The sequence below is a fragment of the Sander vitreus genome, chromosome 2 (assembly GCF_031162955.1).
Source record: "Sander vitreus isolate 19-12246 chromosome 2, sanVit1, whole genome shotgun sequence".
Lineage (NCBI taxonomy): Eukaryota > Metazoa > Chordata > Actinopteri > Perciformes > Percidae > Sander > Sander vitreus.
In genome coordinates, this window is record NC_135856.1 from 3,594,054 (window position 1) to 3,616,714 (window position 22,661).

The window sequence follows — 22,661 nt, forward strand, 5'->3', positions numbered from 1 at the left end:
GGGCGTGCTGGTCTTACAGGGAGGTGTGTTCAGATGCATTCTGGGCGTATTGCTATCTTGAGGCAGCGTGAAGTGATCGTCCCATTGACCCACAAAAACCTGGTCTGAAGTCAACAACGCAGCATTTCATTGTTATTTTAACAGCGTATTAGTAAAATGCTCCTAGGCTCGTGCACAGCGCGCGCAATAAAATATTGCGTAATAAAAATTATTACGGTGCAAATCCGCCATCATAATAGCAATATGCCGAGGTACAAACTAGAGGTGTGGATCTTCACTGACCTCCCGAGCCATTTAGGATATTTAATTCATAGCTTTTCAAGCTTCAAAACCAAAACATTCTGCAGTGCTCTCATACTAAATACATTGGATACATAAAACTACAACACTGAGCACACGGCACTTCCTGAACGTGCAAAACATACCAGATTATGTCAACAGAAAGGTTGTTAGGCCTACGTTAAATTGTAAACAGAAATAATTGATTATGGCCCGGCCGATTATCGATGCAGCATCGTCCACGTCTCCATGCATCCATTATTTGATTCATTTCAACCCCTCTAGTACAAACGCGCCTGGCTTTTAAAGGGAATGGGAGATGAGAATCTGATTGGTTTATTGCATGTTACTAGCAAAAGTGGATTCGTACACGCCCTAAACGCACCTTTTAGATCGTTAAAATAGTGTCCTAAATGTTGATTAAGTTCTTTTTCTTATTGTTTTGCAAATACAATGTCAGAACACTTTGAAAAATGTCCTTCATAGTTTCTAAGAGAGCAAAAAGACATCTTTAAATGCCAAAAAAACATCAATCGAACATTCACATTAAAACAGACACAGCATGATCAATTATCAAAATAGTTTCAGACTGAGAGATCGACTAATCGCCGCATCTGTTATTAGTTTGAAAATGAGCGGGGGATTTCTGCTTCTCATTAGAGCTGCAAACATTAGTTTTTCCTTTTTTTCTGAATAGAAAGTCAAAATTCTCTGATTCCGGCTTCTTAATAGTGGTGTTGAAATGAATCGTTTCTACGATTATGATTTCCGCAGGTTTTACCAAGACAAACTGAAGTCTTTTAAGACCTTTTTAAGACCTTTATGAATGAAATGTAAGACCTATATCACGAGATAAAAGAACAACAAAATGCAGAGTCACAAAAGTACTTGCAAAGTAAATAAATGTATTCAAACTGAATAAAAGCGACAGAGTAATAATGATCTGTACATATACAGCAAATTATATTTGGACTAGCGAAAGAAAGAACTACAACACCACAGATAAAAAAAAAAAAAAACATTTCAGTGAGCATTAGAGGCAGTGTTACATCGACGTAGGAAAATGTTAGCCTGACAAGCCAGACCCACATCCAGATGTTGGGTCTGGGTCTGACCCACATCCAGATGTTGGGTCTGGGTCTGACCCACATCCAGATGTTGGGTCTGGGAACTCACCATTGGTGGGGCTCAATCTGAGGGGCGGGATAAACGGTTGTCTTTCAAATTCCCTCTGCACGCAATAGGATAGCTCTTCAACCAATCAGAGCAACGCTACTTGATAGATTAAACTTTTGCCGTATCCGGTTGGCAAAACTCGGAACACATCTTCCTTTTTTAAGAATGACTTCAGTGCCGTTCTTTGTTCTTTTCTCAAAGAAAAGCTGAACTCCAAGTCTTCCAAAGAACGCTGTTCGCCAGCAGCAGCAGCCATAAGCCCCGCCCACCCACTCTATACACGATGTGATTGGCCCGGCCAGAGTTTGGTTTTTCCAGCTCGCAAACGGAGAGTTACTAGACTGACCCTGGCTGCAAATGACATTTGCTGCCGCAAAGTGCGTCGAGATTTCTAGGCTAGGAAAATGTAAGTAAAAAATTATTTAAGACCTAGAACCCAATACTTTTGCAGATTTAAGACTTTTTTAGGCCTGAGATTGAAACTTTTTTAGACCCCGCAGAAACCCTGTACGATGCATCGCGATGCGGACCTGGGCGACTCTGCATCGATGCAGTGACAGACCATAATCGATTACGGCCTACTGATGCTGCTTGCTTGTTGAATTTCTGTCCGCTACCTTTTTGTTTTTGCCTTTTGTCTGCTGTGTTCAGACTCCGCTACATTCAGGAAGTGTCTTCTTTTTTTAAGAGCATATACAATAAAAAGGGAGAGTTCATAATACACAGTATATGTGACCCCTTGAACTTGTGGTAATATATGGCAATATGGAGGAGGTGACGCAGCTTGATACCTTGGCTATGATGACTTCCTTCTTGAGGATCTTCATGGCGTAGTAGGTGCCACTCGCCTTCTCCCTCACCAGAATGACTTTCCCGAAAGTGCCTTTGCCCAGAAGCTTCAGATAGTCAAAGTCATTCATTGTCTGGACAAAAGAAACAGAGGCATGGTGTGAAGAAACTGGTCCTCCATCATTCAATGCACTTAGATCACATGTGTCAAACTCAAGGCCCACGGGTCAAATCCGGCCCGCACATCAATTTGAGTTCACAATACTGTAGATTGTGGCCCGCCTAGTTGTGCGTCAAACCAAAAACACGGGAATGCGCTTTTTAAACTGCAATTACCTGACATTCTAAGCTGAATTTGGCAGATTTGCAGACTTACGGACTCAGTAATTCCCACAAAAGCAGAGTTTTCATATTCAGGCTGTGAAACAGGTTGCTGTTAAAAAATGTTTCATTGTTTTTGCTTGATTGCTAAATTCTATGATGGCTAAGGAACTTGTTTGCTGACTTTTTTAGGGCTTTATGTCAACAAAAATGCGACAAAGTGCCAAAAATGTCGGAAAAAGCAACAAATAAAAAAAGAAAAAGTGACAAAAACGTCTGAGAAAGCCAAGTCGGAAAAGACAACAAAAAAGACAAAAAAAGCTACAAAAATGTCCAAAAAAGTGACATGCAGTCATACAATCAAAGACACAGTATTTGACTTTTTTCAATGAAATAAAAGCATGTCAATAAACGTTACGTGTCTGGCCCTTGATGTGATTCTCTTTTTCCGGTATGGCCCTTAGTGAAATTGAGTTTGACACCCCCTGACATAAGATACTCCTTTTTCCAAAAATAAGACAGCCCCCTTTGATTTACAAGCAGGAGCGATATTTTGTCTCCACTGAGATCAACCGTCACCTTTCGTTTGTAGTGGCTGATGGAGGTGTCCATCTCCTCCTCGTTGACGTTCTCGATCTGGGAGGTGGGGCTGCTCAGGATGCCCTCCTCCTCCTGTTTGGCCAGAGACTCGGCTACCATCTGGATGGCCTCGGCCCACTCGTCCCTACGGGACACAACGACAGGTTCAACTACCGGCAGGCAGCACTTTGTTGTTTTTTTTTTTTTTTTTGGTTAATTGCTTTTAACTGTGGCTTCACCTTTAGACTAGTCTGGATCAACGGAAGTACATTTACTTATTTATTTTATGGTGCAACAGGGCAGGCCTGCTTGGTTCTTTCGAGGAATGATTGTTAAGATTTATAAATAATATGTTTTCGGCATTTCCTCTCTAACTGGGATGTTTTGAGACCGATTGCTGGGGTTGCTGTGGACGAAGTACACGCGGTGATATACTGGTAAGAGCTAGTGAGGTTTAACCATGTATCAGCTCATTTAAATAGCTAACGTTACTGTATTGTGTCAACAGTTCACTTCATTTAATGTTGTCTGTGGCGTTTTCTTTTGCAGGGTGCAAATGTGGCTACTGTGGTGTAGCCAGACTTTACTTTACTTTTTAAAAAAAACAAGTATAAAAAAACCGAACTGGTGTCCACTGCGATGTGAGAGCCTATGAACGGTCCAAGACATCCATCCTCTTAACAACCTACAGACTTAATCTGACAAAGTGACTGCTGCTCATGTGCGTGCGGGAGGTTGGAGGATGTTATTAGCCGAGTCGTGTCCATAACAAATTGAACATCAAGTAACAAGTCCTAATGTATACATTATATTGTGTTTTGCAGCGAAAACGCTTCAAAACTTGGCGTCCAGCCCCAGCCCCACACCCCTGTTTCCTGTCTTTCTTCTCGCTGTGTCGACAGACTCCTGTTGTGTTGTGAGGACAATTTAACACAAACCCCCCTAGTCTGGTGCAGGACCAAAGAATTAGTTGTCCCTAATGCCATATCTTTCATATCTGCTATATGTACATACTGTGGTTGTGAGAATTGTATTTAACCTTTCAGTGCACAAGTAGCAGTAAAGATAGAAGAACATATAACATTGCATTGTTAGGTCCATTTGATGGTTTCTATAATATTTGTATAGTTTTTTCTTTAATATCTGTAAAGAGAATTTGGACATGATTTAGATCGCTGCTCTTCATCCTCAACACAAACAAAAGAGGTGTGTTTCAGGAGCTACAACCCAAATATAAGGACATCAATATTCATGAACGTAAAATTAGACACACATTTTCTGGATTATAATCATTGCAGACATATTCTCCACTCTTCATACTGCGAATTCCTGCACAAACTGCTTCAGCGCTTTTATTTAAACAATGTATTTATTGCACGTTTTTACCTCCAGAAAGGAGGTGATGTTTTCGACTCGGTTTGTCGGCAGGATTACTGAAAAAACTACTGGCCCCATTTTCATGAAACTTGGTGGAAGGGTGTAGCATTGGGCCTAGAGTGCGGATCGGGCCGCATTTTTCTGTCCGAGCCCGGCCCGCGTCCGACAGAGCAGTAACCGAGCCCGGGCTGAGCCCGACGGAGTTAAAATCTCGTTTTTTTCTCATACTAACGACACATGTACGTTTGTTTGTGTGGAATCTTTCATTAAGCAGCTGTAGGAAGGCATTCAGAAATGTCAACAGATGAGCGTATCAGCTCACACGGGCCAACAAGCTCACGTTAACACAGGCACCTACATAATAAGCTGTTTTAAATGTGAAATGTTCAATGCCTTATCGCGCTGATGTGACCGAGCCCGACCCGAACCTCAACATCATTTCTAAATATCTCTCCGAACCCGGCCCGGCCCATCGGGTACCGTTGGATCCTGCTGGGTACCGACGGGCTCGGTTCGGTTATCCATCCTCTAATTGGGCCAAGGATGAACCCATTACATTTTGAGGCAGATTCGAATCACGGGACAGATACACAAATGATTTTTCACTTTTGTTAACATTGCGGGATAGTGTGTTTGTGCTGCATTATGTGGTGTCAGAAAAATCGGAAAAATAAGTTCCCGACTGGGAAATTGATCTGAACTCAAGACGAAACGTTAACGTTGCGAGATAGGGCATGCCTTGGCGGAGGTCTGCGCTCTCCGAGTGCCCTTCTAGTCTATAATGTTTTTAATACTTCTTACTATGTATGTCTCTTACATTGTTATGCACCAAAACAGCCATGACAAATTCCTTGTATGTGTAAATCTACTTTGCAATTAAAAGGTGGACTCCGGGCAATTTTTACGTTAATCTTGTTAGCCTTCAGTAACGCTATTACTGTACAAGAAACAGGCATCATTTGGCCCGTTTCCATGTAGTTACATAGTCACTGATATGATCATAACCACTACAGTGCTCAATTACCTATTTTTGAGGGGGAAATAAACTTTTTTCGCCGCAAAAATTCCGTCGCGAAAGCATGAACTGTCCTCTGGAGGACATCCACCAGACCAGCGGGCGCCCCTGGATTGTTGTCGGCCGCGGCAGGCGGGGAAGGCGGGGAGGAAGTAGAAGGATGCCGGTCGGGCCTGCTAGCCTGGCTACGGCAACTGACACACAGTTTGCCACTGCAGAGACTACTATTCACCAACGCCAGATGGCTCGCACACAAAATGGATATATATGCTACAAATACACACAGAACTGCTGCGTGATGATTATTACTGAAGCCTGGCCGAACACACTCACTCATCCCAGATGGCAGCTAGCAGCCAACAGCTAGCAGCTAGCAGCTAACAGGGTAGGTGAATTTAAACAATGTCTGAGTTGAAAACGCATCTTGTTGTCATGTAAGGGCCCTGTTTATGTTGCACAGACATTTTAATTGCATTTTGTGTCTGTTATGAGGCACAAAGGCACTCTTTATGATATGCCCCTAAAACTGCAGTTTTAGCTAAGTGACAGCTCTCGGCATTAGCTGCAGCAGCTCCATATTGCTAGCCATTGACCCATAAACTAAATAAAGTAACTTAGCCTATAAATAGCAACAATCGACAGGCGGTAATTTTTCTTACATCAGTTGCTCGGAAATTACAGTAGCCAGTATTTTCCCAGATATTTTTAGACAACAGATAAAATTAAGCATGTTCTGTCAAGTGGTCACGGAAGGCTTGTATCATGTGGACACGCAGACAGTGTTGTTGTCATTAATTAGACTTCCTCATGGGGGCGACAGAAACTACGCACTATAGCTTTAAAACATGATTTCTAAACCCATACCAACAATTATAAGGCTATTTTAATAGCTTAGTATTCTATGAAAAAAGGTATGTATAAAGGCTTTAGGCCGCCCTACACGTTATTCTAGGCCCTGTTTAATATGCAACTTCATTTTATACAATATATGTAGTAGGGGGTCCGTGCTCCGTCTCTCTTTCAGTTAAGGGGTCCGTGGCTTAAAAAACGTTGAAGACCCCTGGCTTAGGAAGAGGAGGCTGAAGGCTCACCTCTCGTCAGGAGTGTCGACGTGAAAAGTCCTCTCGATGACGGTGGTCCACTGCAGACAGCGGATGATGAAGGTGTTTGGCTTGGGCCGCTCTGTCTTCATGAGCTGACATTCTGGAAGGCACACGGAGAGATGGACGCACCGTGTTACGCAGATCTTTGTTTATCAGTGTATGACGTGTGTGACGAATAGGATTGGGCATTATGTGTGGCTTTATTTTATGTTGAAAAAGCCCTGTAAAACTGCAAGTCACCACTGAATAAAAATAATAAATAATAATACATTTTATTTGTGAAATAAGCATGTCACCCGTTTCAACGCCACCCCTCAAAGAATCAAAATGGAGAATCGATAAGAACCGACATCGAAAGGATGAATCGTTATTGGAATCAGAAAGGTTAAAATCAAAATGATGCCCAACCCTAGTGACGCAGGCGTCTGTTTGTGTGTCTTACTTGCTACGGAGAAGTTGTTGAGCGGATAGGCCAGGTCGGAGTCCTGTGGTTTGTCCTTGTAGCCGATGAAAGAGCCGTCTGTCTTCAGCAGAAAGTAGCGCGGTCGCCAGTTCTTGATGTACTCACCTGCAGGGAAGGGGGGAGTGACACCGACAAGTTACATCCTGCTGCACCTTCAAGTGTGTTTACAGCTGGAAGCAGTAGGGTCTGGACTTATTGTGTTAGAATCACTTAAAATGTTGTACTGAAACCAGACTCAAAACACTGTGTACAACAACACTAAAGCAAAAAGAATATAAACAAATTTGAAAGCCCACTAATTTCATAAATCACATTCATTTCATGATTAACAATTACATAAAAGTTACATACTGTAAATTACAAGCCAGCTTTATAATTGTACGTGACATCTTTTGACAGACAAGAGCCAATTAGTGCCCTTGGTATAAAGAGGAACCAATCTTTGGTTCCTTGGGTGCATCCCGGACAGCACATACAGTTTTTGACCACACACACGCACACCAACACCAACACACGTACACACGCACACCAACACCACACAGGCATACATACAAGCAGCTGGAAAACCAACTAAGATCTCATGAAAATAAACGGAACCAACGGTTTAAACTGCAAATATGACTTGGACTTTCATTGATCAAAAAGGCAAAAGGTGCGTCAATTACTCTACCCGTGGAACAGCACCTCAGGGGCTTAAAGCTTAGGCTTAGCCTCTACACTACCTATTCCTGAAAGAGTTAACTGAAGGGAAATGCACTACTTCTTCTGGAAGCTCGTTCCATGCTTTTACCGCCCAAAGTGTACATTTTTGTTGTTGTTGCTCTTTTCAGACAAGCATGATCTGGGGGTAAAGCTTAAAAGAATTCCCTCTTAAATTATACATATTGCTCCAAAAATTAGGCTCAAAAGATAGGCTCAAAAGATAGGCTCAACGGCTGCATCACGTGCTGTTGATAGTAGCCTGATAATGAGACTGAACTGTCATATTGTTTCACTACATTATTCAGCCTGATGTTATTTTCATGTTGGCTGTTTTTCTGTGTCGGCTCCCTGCTGCTCTAACTCATCATCTTGTGACATGGTCCCAACAAATGTTGGAATACATGAATACATGTCGTGGTGAGATGTTGACGTCTTTCAGAGTCACATTAGCGCCCAGAGCTAACGGAGAACAAGGCGCTGGACCCAAAGCGAGTCTGTATCAGTGATCGACTGCCTGAGCATCTATCCAACAAATCAAACTCTTGACGAAAGTGTACTCGCTACCCTCGCACATCTGATGAGTCACACAGCTTCAGAACAACAGTGGGATGAGGATGAGTACGACAGAAATGAGAGTCAGAAAACTGGGGAGGTATGTTTCACAAGTGGGTCGCCGTTTTATTTGTATCATGCACACACACACACACACACACACACACACACACACACACAGAGACACAAGAATGCGCAAACCTTGTGCGACGCGATACACATTCCCCCCCCCACTGGTTTCACTAGGGCTGGATTCAAATAATCGATGAAGTCGATCTTTGTTTGAGTGATCTCATATTGATTTCGTCAATAATTCCGTCTTTTCACTGACTAAAACTAAAAAGTACTTTAAACTAACTTTTTGGGAGTCAATTCATAATGTAAACATGAACCTGGTGCATGCAAAAAACATCTGAGGGTTGCTTCTTGCTTGTACAAGTTCTCTGAGAATCTCTTTTATATCCAAGCTAAATTGGTATTGTACCTGGATGTTCCCTAACCTAATTAACACTGAATCGGAAATGTAATTGATTCGGGGAACCATTTGGCCATACCCAGCCCTAGGTTTCACGCCATTCAGCTGATTCAACAGCTGGCGGTGGTATCATGCAAAGAATGCATATTGTAAAAGAAGACGGCAACCTAGTAGACGTAGAGGGAAAGGCAGGGTTTCTGCAGGTTTTACCAAGTCTTTTAAGACCTTTATGAATGAAATATAAGACCTATATCAAGAGATAAAGGAACAACGAAAGGCAGAGTCACAAAAGTACTTCCAAGGTAAATAAATGTACTCATATTGAATAAAAGAGACACGGAGTAATAATGATCTGTACATATACCGCCAGTTGAGGTGGTTCGGACATCTGGTAAGGATGCCCCCTGGGCGCCTCCCTAGGGAGGTGTTCCAGGCACGTCCAGCTGGGAGGAGGCCTCGGGGGAGACCCAGGACTAGGTGGAGGGATTATATCTCTAACCTGGCCTGGGAACGCCTCCGGATCCCCCAGTCGGAGCTGGTTAATGTGGCCCGGGAAAGGGAAGTTTGGGGTCCCCTGCTGGAGCTGCTACCCCCGCGACCCGACCCCGGATAAGCGGACGAAGATGGATGGATGGATGGACATATACCGCGAATTATATTTGGACTAGCGAAAGAAAGAACTACAACACCACAGAATTACAAGAAAACATTTCAGTGAGCATTAGAAGAAGCGTTACATCGACGTCGGAAAATTAAAACCCGTTAGAAATTATTTAAGACCGAGGGCGCCCAGATAGCTCAGTTGGTGGAGCGGGCGCCCAAATATAGAGGTTTACTCCTCAACGCAGCGGGCCCGGGTTCGACTCCGACCTGCGGCCCTTTGCAGCATGTCATTCCCCCTCTCATGTCTTCAGCTGTCCTGTCAATTAAAGGCCTAAAATTCCCAAAAAATAATCTTAAAAAAAGAAAACCCGCAGAAACCCTGGGTGAACGACACAGATACATAAAATACTTTTAAAAAATCAGCTCTGAAAATAGAAAGGAAGTACATTTTGTTTGTTCCGGGCCACCAACCTCATTCTGTCCCCGTTAAAAGTGTCCTTGAGCAAGGAACTGAACCCCAAATTGCTCCCAATGTTTGTGTGCGTGGGGAAAAAGAAAACATGCAAAATAAGAAGCCCTGCCCCTGTTGTTCCCCTATCAACTCAATGACCTTTCACTTTGAATGATTGCCCATTGGTTTACGGATTTAATTGATTCCTCAGTGTGTAACGTCCCGCCCAACATCCTGTTCAACGGGAAACGCATCACATTAAAAGCGGTCTTTCACGACCCCAAGCTTTACATTTGTTACATACGTCGTTGAAACAGACCCATTACTTTGTGAAGAAAACGAAACCACCAACATAAACTCTGCAGTCACGATTCAGAACAATAACGTTGCTTCACGTTCAAGACTTTTTGGTGTTTCTCAAAAATTCACTTTCAGTCAAAACACCCCACTTTCCAATCCGCCCAGAACTGCATGTGAACTCTAAGTTTTGATGTTAAACCGCCAAGAGAGCTCCTCAGAGGGAAGTTTTCTCTAAGAGGGCCGTTCGGACTGAATTATAAGAGCACACAGAGGTGCAATAAACAATTCAGGGACTTGAGGGGGCCGGAGAGGAAGGAACCAGAGTGTTAGGTCATCCTCTGTTAGCTCATGGTGCCACAGAGAAACTTCCCCCTGCCTGCCAACCAACAGCCCAGACACACACATATACACACACACACACACACACACACACACACACACACAAATCACTGTGGGAAATAACACACCAGCCAAGTGCAGATCAGACTGGGCTGCAGCCTTACAAAGCCTGTCTGCCCTGCTCGCCGTCTGGCAGGTAAACAACCATTGTTCGGAGGAGCTGTTCTGTCCACACTGAGCTGCATAAAAAACACATCTTTTCTGACTGCTCTGTGTTTTCAACAACCAAAAAGTTGTGTTTTTCCAGAGCACCTCTAACAGTGAACAGGGTTCAACAATGCAGGGTTGCCCAAAGGCCCGGGGGCAAGTAAAACGGCACGTCGGGCAAGTAAATATAACAACCCAAATCATCGTATCATAAATGACGTTATCGTTCTCTCGCCCCCATCGGGGAATGCTTGTTGAATGATCTCATTTGAATGTGACGTTGGCCAATCAGGAATTGTGTTGAAGATTTCAATGTTTTGAGTTCTTTTCAATGTTTTATTTGTTTAGGGGCCAGTAAAAACCGACTTCGGGCAAGTAGACGTTTGAAAAAAAAATTTCAGCAACGAAAGAAACCTTAATGTTGAACCCTGACATTTTGTTGCTCCAACCACCTGGAACAGGCTTCAGCTTATGACCAGTTTAGAGCAATGGTGTTAAATCGTCCTGTTCCTGGCTGTAATTGTTTTTAGCATTTTAAATGTCCTTGATTTTATGTTGATTCTTTTATTATTTATCTGATTTGTGTCCTTGATTTGAACATAATTGCTTTAGTGACTTGCATGTCCTTGTTTCTATTTTAGTCATTGTATTTCACACTTTCTGCACGGTTGGTGTACTGTGTTGTAAACATTATTGTGTATTTATTTCGTGTAGAAATGTTAGGGAAATTATGATACATACTTTCCCTCGTTATTATTCAACTGTTTGCATAGAATATTATACTGAAAACAAGATAACATGGAGCCATTGCATGTCCTTGTCTAAGCACGGCGTGTTCCTGAGGGCATACATGCCCTCCCAGACCAGATAGGGGAGACGTCATCGACTCTGACAAGATAACAATTGATGAAATCTACTCTGTATCATGATTTATTACATTTATTATAAAAAGCAGCTCTAGAGAGCTTTTCGTGAGGTCATTGTCTGTACTATTCTGTAGTGCGGAGACTGCCTCCTTGTTGGGTTCTCAAGTAAAATGAACTTTGATATATCTTCAGTGGCCCTGCCTATTATTTGATAATGTAATTATCCTAACAAGAAACTCGAGTGAAGATAATAACCTCTTCTGAAGAGTCCATCATGTATTTATAATCCTCCGTGGCTACTAGCAACTGCATGGAGGAGGGGGGCGTGCACGATCATGTAAGGCTTGCATCATGTGGACGCTCCGACAGTGTTGTTGTCATTACTTAGAATTCCTCATGGGGGAGACAGAAACTACGCACTATAGCTTTAAAGTGGCCATATTCTGCTCATTTTCAGGTTCATTATTGTAATTTGAGATTGTATCAGAACAGGTTTACATGGTTTCATTTTCAAAAAACACCATATTTTTGTTGTACTGCTCATTGCTGCAGCTCCTCTTTTCACCCTGTGTTCAGGTCTCTGTTTTAGCTACAGAGTGAGACCTCTGCTGTAACATCTTTGTTCTCAGTCGCACATGCTCAGTAGCTAGGTAAGGACTACATGAGCTAGCTAGCTGTTTCTGCAACATTGGCCTGTACAAGGCAGGATTAGCCGGGAGACTTCTTCTAAATGAGGGCCCTCTTCAGACTTTGTGTGGAATACCTGCAGAACAGGGACATGGAAGTAGTTCTATACAATTTATTTTGTAGATATTAGGGAGAATTTGTGTGTGTTGTAGCAGTGTTTTGCCATTGAGAACGAGCTAGCATGCTAACGGTTAGCCCCCTAGGCCCCTCGTCTCGGCTAGTGACGTAGAAAGCCGTGCAGCTCACCCGGAGACTGAAGAACTCAGAACAGCATGGATGGTTTGTTTTTTTTTCAAAGTTTGTATGCGTGTGGAAGCACCAAAGACACAAAATAACTCCCCAAATCCCAGAAAGAGTGATATTTTCATAATATGGGCACTTGTGATTGTGACTGTGAAAGAGGACTGGTTAACTTCATAGGATTCATTGTGTGTTTGCAAAAGTAACACACAAATAAATAAATAAATATATATATATTAAATTGGACTGAAAGATTGTATTGTTAATCTCAATTATTTCTGAGACTATTAGTTGTACAGCAACATTTGGAATTGTTACAGCTCTACTCAGTGCAGCAACTCCTTGTTCATCAGGTGTGATCTCAACGGGAAGAACTAAACTTCGTGTTCAGCCAAAGTGAAATACAATGCAAGGGACCAAAGTGACTATGGAAACGACTGAAAGATGCAGAAGAACAGATTTAGATGATTTCCGGGGTTTTTTGCATTTCAGTGTGAAGCAAACTTTCCAAAAACAACAGCTGTGTTTCAGTTTCATACTGCATACTAATTATATCCCAGTTTCAAGTATGAAGTGTGTTCACATTGATACATTTACAAACATTGTGTATATAAGTTATTATTATTACCTTTTCCCCATGAAATGGAGGAGCTGCTCAGAAGACATTTTGCTTTCTTATTATGTTTAACAGACAGTAGCACTCCATCGTCCATACACGCAAATCTTTGATCATTTCAGTATAAAATTGTGTTGACAATGTTGACAAAAAAGTACAGTTTGTACGCTGCTTACTCCTCTCTAAAAAGTTACTCTTCTTCAGTTCACACTCTATGCTTCAGAACACACTATTACACACTTTATCCTGGTCTGTTATAAGTCCACTTTTTATCCGGTTCACCTATTTTAATAATTGGATGCCTGAATCACTGCCAAAAGTCGTATTTTATTCTTGCTACTGCTGCAGTGGCTAGGAGGCTACCGGCGGTCTGTTTTTCGCACTGGAAGCTAACAACCATAGCTATCTGGGTCCACTGGAAACCAAGCAAAGCCTTGCCCAAAACCTGAAGCATCATTTCCGCAGCAGGTCCACCACATCCCACTACAACAGTGCCTGCTGTGACCTGCGATGACAGCGAGCTGCTCAGAAAGGCAAATAAAGAGATCACAGTCCTGACCAGCTTCGTAGTGGCAGAGCACTCCAAAAAGCAGCCAAGCTCAACCCTCCAGGACACGGTCGCATGGGACCCCTCCACCTGCCATCGGCCCTCCTGCTCAACCCCAAACCACGGATCTTCATGGACAGAGGTGGTGACCAGGGGCCGCGAGACCGGCTCGGACGGGTCCGTCTCCCCACTTTGCGTAAATCTCTTCAACCGCTACGCCCGTCCTAGCTGACTCCAACCCGGTCCATCCAGCCGATCCCCCCGCGGCTCCTCCTCCTCTCATAGACCAGGACCCATCAACAGTCTGTCGGCCCCGCAGCCCCCTCACAGCCGGCGGACAGTTACTGGTTTTATTGTTTTTAATTACTTTTAATATGCTTGTTTTATGTGTTGGTTTTATTGCTTATCTGTTCTTAATGTCCTATATGTGCTGGTTTTACTGTAAAGTGTCTCTGAGTACCATATAAAGCACTATATGAATAAAATGTATTATTATTATTATTATTATTATTATGATTAAGTATGTTAATATCTTGTAAAAATCCGGCCTGCAAACTGCAAACCCAAAAAAGTGCACTCTGATACAGACCTTCCTCCACAGCGCTGCGGAGGAGGGTCTGGCTAGTCCACACAGCATTCTGGGATGGGAGAGAAACGTGCTCTGGTTTATTGGCATTTCTTTAAAACCAATCACAATCGTCTTGGGTGGCGCATATCCACTGCGCCATCACCACCCCAATCCCATGAGTGGAACATCGTGGATATAGACTACCGCTTGAAGTACAATTTAATCTCACTACAAAGCCTAGTTTAAGATGAACGTGTATAACATATAAAATGAAGTATGCTAAGTGTACTAAGTAAGTATAGAATGAAATTGGGGCACGGTTAAGCTAAAAATCGCTTTTTGTTTTCACATGAATGCATTCATTGGATGACATGTAAACTGCCTTTTCAGTGTAGTCCTGAAACATAATGGTCTCAGGTTGGATTCTCGAAACAGCTGTTGTGTTAATCTGGTTTTAGATGTCCTGGAGCACGACAGAAATCTCCGCCTGAACACTAAAAGAACGAGTCGGCTAAATGACTCAAAATTTAAAAAAGGAAATCAGAAGAGAACAGCAGCCATCTGCGGCTGAAAATGTTTTCATTTCCTGTCCCGCGTAAAGACAAGCCTAAAGCCAGACACACACATGGACACCGAGATACATAAGTCCATTCAAACAGACGGCCACGAGGACCAAAAGCACATCGGCCATGTTTCAATCCAACTGTCAGGTTTGCAATAAACCCGCTTCCTCTGTGTAAGAAATACAGAAAGGAGAAGTGGCTTCTTAGCATTGTTGTTTCCGTTCTGTCAGATAACGTCCGCCCTGTATTCACACCTTCATGAATAACACTGGTCCACATTTTTCACCATTTTCTGACGTTTTATAGAACAAACAACGATTGAGCAGGGACGTCAAGAAAAGAACCTTGTAGCAGGACTGCACAATCCTGGCCAAAACGACTGAACCTGATGAAGATGAAGATGATAATCATTTTCTCCATAATGTGAACCAGAAGCTGCGTTGTGTTTTTACATCTTGGGGACGTCTCTGCAGCACCACAATACTTCATTAAACTTAATAAAACAGGGTTTTCTGCCTGTAACAAATATTGCCCCTCCCTGCAATATTAATATTGCAGTAGTCCATATTGCGATTTCGATAATATTGCGATTAATTTTGCAGCCCTAATTTGGTCGCACCCTTTTTTTTTTTTGTAAAAATAGTATTAATCAATCACCTTGCATGCTGATTAATAGTTGTCTTTATTTGCATACCCTACTTCATACCCCTTTGTCGGTATTATTCAGGTTTTAGAAGGATTCTTTGGACACGTATGCAGCGCATTCAGAATCTGCGTCTCAATCATAGACAGTATATAAACTGGACCACCAGACCCCGTGTCTCTGGACGGAGACCAGTGAAGGACATTAGAAGCTCTTTCCCGGTGATGGCTGAGCGTTACTGAGCAGCCTCCAACTGAGCTTGAAGACGTAGATGTGACGTGAGCAACCTGTCTGAAAGTTGGAAGTCTTCTGGTAGCTGTGCCAAGAGAAATCTCAATCATTCCCAATCTAGCAGAGACGGAGAGCGTAGGTATATGTAAGGAGATAACATAGACACAGGCTCATTATTGATCACTAAAATGATAGTTAACATTAGTCATTACACTTAAACAGCTGATGGAAGTCCAAACTGCCTGAGAGCTTCTCCTGTACTATACGGTAACTCCTCTACTATGAGACAGGAAGTCTCGTGGTTATGACACAATCGTTAGCCTATTGTTATAAAAACGTCTGCTACGGAGCCATAACGTGAGCTACAAGGTAATGGAGCCTTTTATACATTGTCGTGTTTCTTTAGAAATAAACAACGGACAGATAGAGTCTTTAAACGCTTCAGATGTAAAGGTATTCTCTGTCAAAGTGACGTCAAAATGAATGGGCAGTCAATGGAATGCTAACGTCGGGTGATCGTTTGGTAGCATCAAAAAGGCGCCACAGGAGGTTCGAGCTCTGGAGTGAAGCTTACCCCACTTGGTCTCAATCGGGGTTTTTAACCACAGTTTTTTACTCTTTACGGCCTCTTGCCTGTTTATGGCGTACGGTCAGCTCTGTGCGTTGCTATGGTTGCTGTACACAAACTAACCAGCCATCAGTTTGCAGGGCTGCGGTAGAGATGCATGGCCCAATAGAAAAGAAGGAGAAACACAGCTACTTTTTAACATTATGAAAGCACATATTGCGCAAACAATGCAAAGAGAAAGAAGAGAAAGAATGACGCTGTGTTCACACCATCCAACAAGTCCGCTACCGCTGGAAAACTTTCCAAAAAATCCTGTTTTTGCACGGCTGCATTTCAACGGGAATGTTAGTGGAATATTCACTTTCATTAGTCATGTATACATTGGGATATTTATATATTAATATACAAAAAACTGAATATTATGTGCATTTAAATGTTATTTACTTCCGGCATTGCTCTGGTGCCGCCTGAAATTTCCCCGGATGTCCCTCATTTGGCCAGATGTCCGTCCCCTTCCTCTGTCTCTGTGTTGGCGTTCTAACCTCCGGTGGATTTGTGAGGACTATGGTTAACTGCTCCTCAGATCTCTGCAGGGTAAATCCAGACAGCTAGCTAGACTATCTGTCCAATCTGAGTTTTCTGTTGTACGACTAAAACTACTTTTGAACGTACACGTGTTCCACCAAAACAAGTTCCTTCCAGAATCTATTTAGCAGAGGCACCGTGGCTCCGTCCGGCGCTTAGCACCGCCCAAGATGACTGTGATTGGTTTAAAGAAAAGCCAATAAACCAGAGCACGTTTTTCTCCCATCCAGGAATGCTGTGTGGACTAGCCAGACCCTCCTCCGCAGAGCTGTGGAGGAAGGTCAGGCAATGCGAGACTAACATGTACATAATATTTCCATTTTTTTTTTAAGGTTTCTGCCTGGCAGCAATGATATAAAAACACATAGCTTGGATGGCTGAAAACATGAACCCTCCTCACCTCTTTTCTGGACCCAGCCTTCCTTGACGACGTTCTGGTCGCTCATGGTGGCTTCTCCTCGTCCCCAGTTCTCCCAGTGTGGTGACGGGACCGCTGCTGGGGAGGGGGGGTGGCGGGACAGCTTGTTCCGCCGAAGCTCAGTCAGCCTCCCACCCTACCTGCGCCCACTCTCGCCTGACCTCAGATCTGTTAACTTCTTTCCCACTCAGTCTGTAACGTCTCTCTTTCCCACAATCACTTTCGCTTCCCTCTTCTCGCCCCGCCGACCCAACCTCACTTTGTCTTGCTGTCTTGGGTCTCTCCCCCCCCCCTCCCCTAGTCTTCCTAAACCTCTTTTAGTTTTGTTTTTACTCCCCTCTTTTTTCTCCCTCCCTCCTTCCTTCCTTCTCTTACTCTCTTTCTGTTCCTCACTCCCTCGTCCTCTCAAACGTCTTCTTCTTGTTCTGTGTTCAGGCGCTCCAGCGGTGAGTCAGCCTGGAAGGAAACGGAGGCCGAGTAAGGAGAGAAGGCAGAAAACAACACACGGAGCAGGTCAGTGGAGAGTTTCCTTCGCACAGCAAACACAGCAGGCCGCCACTTATTGTTCACAGCCTTAAGCACGCTTCCTGTCTCCTTACCTCCTAGCCTCCTCACACTTTTCCCTTCTCCCCGGACTTCCTTCGTTCCCTGTCTTCTTCACTTACTCATTTTCCTCCCTATTAATTCCTTCCTTCCATCAGTCTTTCCCCCAACGTTTACCTCCTTTCCCTTCTTCAACTCCCATCTTAATTTTCCTCCCCTTTCTCACTAAATCCTCTACCTCCCCCTTGCATCCTCCCTTTCCTTCCTTTTCTCATCAGTACTTCACAACCTCTTTAACCTCAACTTTTTCCTTCCTTCTTTCTCACCTTTACTCTACATCAATCTATCATTCCCTAGCTTCGTTTTCCTTCCCTCGTTCTCTCTTCCCTCCAAAGAAATTGGGGCACCTCCCTCCCTCTATCTCCTCCTTCCTTCCCTCCCTCCCTCTTTCACTGGACCCCACTTTCCTTCCCTTACCTTCATCTCACCTTCCCCATTTTCCCCGCCTCGTCTCATCTTCTCCTTCTACTCTCCTTCCTTCCCTAAGTCCTTCTCTCCCTCCTTCTTGCCTCCTCCCTTTTCCTTCTTTCTCTCATCAGTCCTTCACAAACGACTCCTCCCCAGACTTTTTACCTCATCTTCTCTTCCCCTTTTTTCCCCTGAAATATGTTTGCGTTTTAGACCGTTGGGTCTTGTTGTAATGGGTATTTTTCACTACTTATTTCAAAAACAAAACAATGAATTGATCAACTGAGAAAATAATCGGCAGTGGTAATGAAAAAGGGAGGCTAGTTGCAGCTTTAGTTATTTTATATCCTGTGTATTGTCCTACAGTCCTGTCCTATTGCAGCCACATCTAATGTCTAACGCCCCCCCCCCCCCCAAAATGTTCCAAGCGCAGATAACAGAACGGTTATATTGGACCTGAACTTTGATCGCCATTTCAAATTCGTCTTCTAACGATCACAAAAACGACGTAATTGAGAAAAAACTGTTATTTTGCACATTACGTTTTGCAAGTAAACTCATATTTTGTCTGGTGTTCTGAATGGGAATTCAAAAACGTAAACAGAAAAAGTATTAAAAGCTCCAGTGTGTGGGAATGTCTCCCGTCTAGCGTTGAGATCATATATCAATCAACTCTCTCGCGCCACGCAGTTCAAAGTACGTGTTACAGCTACGGTGGCCTTCACGCTTCAAGAAAGACGGTCTCTTGATCTTTTCAATATCATTATTCTTTTTCTGGGTGAAAAAGAAGGAGACTCCTGTTCCTGAAATCTGAATTTTGAATACGTGTGGTCCTCCATGTTTCCTGCTTCAAACTAGCCGGGGCCGTGAAGCTACGATACCCGTTAGCAGCGTTAGCAGCAGCTGTGAGTTTATCATGTGACAGAAAACGTGAAAGGCTGGAGCAGTATGTCCTGTATGTCCCTTACACACACACACACACACACACACACACACACACACACACACACACACACACAAAGGCTGAGCAGTATGTCCTGTATGTCTCTTACCGGCTAACGTATTTCTAGATGGAGCATGAATATGGAGCGTCTCCCCCAGTTCATGCAAATGCAAATGTTAAATGTCAAGCCAATAGGAATACTTGATGGTTGATTGATGGTGGTGGTAAATATTCATGAAAAAGGAGACGTTTGTGAACGGGCAACACAGATTTTGATGATGAACTAAACACGTTACACGCCGGGACTTTAAGGGAAATTTCACAGTTCAACAACGTGTTTTCACGGTTTATTTTAAGCCCAGTTCAGAGATAAGCGGCAAGATGAGTTGAAACTTGCAACTACTTGCAACGCTGTCGGTCTGCAGCGTTCTAAAAACCTGCCAGGTCACACCGAGACGAGACGGTGTATCATTTCCATAGCAACGACTCTCTGTTCTTCCGACTTCCAGGCTTTTTGTAGCTAAATACATCATTTGCTGCGTCTAAATATGAATGTGGAGAACGATAGTGATAGTGAGATGCTTGCTACAGTTACATTTACATTTTTTTCCACAATCAACCAGCCCTATGTAAATGTATCTGCCATCGTCCATGAAATGTAACACTGCCACGATTTGAGACCTGCATGTAAGCAATGCTTGGAAATCGCTTTTGCGGAAACGAGCCCCTGATCAGCACTCGGAAGATGTAGAGAATTAGAAATAACTTCCATTAAAAACTACGCTCATGGGGGATTCCCTACACCTGACCTCTAATTAGTGTCCCCTTTCTCCCATCTGTTGTCACACCTTCCCTTGTTCCCTCGGTCTACCTGTCTGTCGGCGGACCACGCGGCACAGACCGCCGGGTGAACGGCAGGCAGACATTGACAGCAACATCTGAACTCTGAACACACCTCTGTTTTACAGCAGCTGCATCTCTTTATGTCCGCAAAGTACCGCTCTCGTAAAACCTTATTAAGATCACACGCAGTTCAGGTATGAAAGATGAAAGCTCACATCTTTCAACCAAATGACTCCTGAATTTGCATACAGACTCCAGTGCTGCACGATACAATACAAATATTAGGGATGTCACGATACCAAAAATCTAGTAGTCGGTACCGATACCAGCAAAAGTACACGATACGCGATACTACGGTGTGTAAAAAAGACAAGAAAAACTAAACGATAGGCTACTTAAACATTAATTGAATGAATTAATCAATCAATTAGGGGTGTGCATCTCTCCCTTATAAGATGATCCGATACGTATCTGACCAAGTCCTTAATCACACAAATGGTGAGGCTTTTGTCTCCCTCGCAAAAAACAAAACAAAAAAAAACACACCCGTCTCTATCAACAGTAGGGGCGGGGGGGAATCGATACAGCATAGTATCACGATATTTTCCGTGGCAATACCGTATCGCTACACAGACGCCAAGTATCGATCTATTATTATGTATGTGTTGGTCAGTTTGTCTGTTTGATAATCCCATTTTGCAGCAATACAATTTAAGGGAGATGAACAAACAGCTTTTCGAGGGGTATTTATTTATTATCCGCTCTAGCTCTTCCAACGTTTTAGACACAGATATGGTTACCATATTCGTCTAACGAAATGTGACAAAGAGATGCAAAAACCCTGAGACACAAAATGTATGGGCAAACGTTTTTCATTTTCTTGAGGAAGGAAGCCTAAAGCCCTTTCGCCAATTTTTTTTCCCATTATCGAGCAGGCCGACATCTCAGCTGACTTTAAAGCTATAGTGCGTAGTTTCTGTCGCCCCCGTGAGGAATTTTAAGTAATGACAACAACAATGTCGGTGCGTCCACGTGATACAAGCCTTACGTGATCGTGCACGCGCCCTCACCCCTCCTCGATGCAGTTGCTAGCAGCCAAGGAGGACACGGAGGATTAAAAAAAAACATGATGGACTCATCTTAAGAGGTAATTACCATAGACAGTATATAAACTGGACCAACAGATCCCGTGTCTCTGGACGGAGACCAGTGAAGGACATTAGAAGCTCTTTCCCGGTGATGGCTGAGCGTTACTGCGCAGCCTCCAACTGAGCTTGAAGACGTAGATGTGACGTGAGCAACCTGTCTGAAAGTTGGAAGTCTTCTGGTAGCTGTGCCAAGAGAAATCTCAATCATTCCCAATCTAGCAGAGACGGAGAGCGTAGGTATATGTAAGGAGATAACATAGACACAGGCTAATTATTGATCACTAAAATGATAGTTAACATTATTAATTAAACTTAAACAGCTAATGGAAGTCCAAACTGCCTGAGAGCTTCTCCTGTACTATACGGTAATTCCTCTACTATGAGACAGTAAGTCTCGTGGTTATGACACAATCGTTAGCCTATTTTTATAAAAACGTCTGCTATGGAGCCATAACGTGAGCTACAAGGTAATGGAGCCTTTTATACATTGTCGTGTTGCTTTAGAAATAAACAACGGACAGATAGAGTCTTTAAACGCTTCAGATGTAAAGTTATTTGCTGTCAAAGTGGCGTCAAAATGAATGGGAGTCAATGGGATGCTAACGGGAGGTGATGGCTTGGTAGCATCAAAATGGCGCCATAGGAGCTACGCGTTCCGGGGAGAGGCTTACCCCCTTGGTAATTACGACACAATCTTCTGAATATAGCGATACTGAGAAATACAGAGAGAGTTGTGTGGAGCTGATTAATTAGCTGTGTAGCAACTGATTTGGCAATGGCTTTAATGTAACATGTATTAATATCAAAAAGTTAGGCACTAAAGCTTTAAAACTCTGTGACTGCAAACACTCCCTATTAGAGCTGGTCAATATTTCTGAAATCAGCATCACATACTTGTCAGGTTTTATATACAGCTTTTCGGAAACATAATGAACAATAGCTTTGTGAACGATTCAGCACAAATCATCACTATATGATTCTGCTAAGAGTCAATAAACAATATCATATTCAAACAGCCCTACTTCCTAATAAAGTGAGCAAAATACAGTGACAAACCACCACAATACATTGTGTTTTTTTTAATGTCATAATGCATTTCTATTCCCAATATAGGTCTCTTTGAACTACATTTGTGTAGTTATATAAAATGCCTTTATGACGTTAGGAGGAAATGTTTTCCTGTTCCACCTCACTAATACCACGATGATTCATAAATTATTTCTGTAATATATCACACGCCTACTGTAACTGCTGCACATGTTCAACTGTCCATTCTGTTTATACTTTAGCATATTCATATCTTCCCCTTACTGTCTGTTATATTCACTCTTTATATAACCCCCTAGACATATAAACATTACTCTGCACTTCTGGTTAGATGCTAAACTGCATTTAGATGTCTCGACAACAATAATCGAATCACAGAAATGCCTATAACACGTTAACCATTATA

General features: G+C 42.9%; 1 protein-coding gene across 1 annotated transcript in view; it reads right to left on the reverse strand.

The window, feature by feature from the left end:
- The window catches only part of akt3b (v-akt murine thymoma viral oncogene homolog 3b), a 29,587-nt gene extending 12,260 nt beyond the window's left edge, over positions 1-17,327 (reverse strand). The window contains exons 1-5 of the mRNA XM_078273332.1: positions 17,246-17,327; positions 7,082-7,207; positions 6,628-6,739; positions 3,145-3,289; positions 2,247-2,378 (exon numbers count right to left, since the gene is read on the reverse strand). Coding sequence (XP_078129458.1) covers positions 2,247-2,378; positions 3,145-3,289; positions 6,628-6,739; positions 7,082-7,207; positions 17,246-17,291 — 561 coding nt within the window. The 5' untranslated portion in view covers positions 17,292-17,327. The remainder of the gene's footprint in view (positions 1-2,246; positions 2,379-3,144; positions 3,290-6,627; positions 6,740-7,081; positions 7,208-17,245) is intronic.
- Between the last annotated feature and the right edge of the window lie 5,334 nt (positions 17,328-22,661).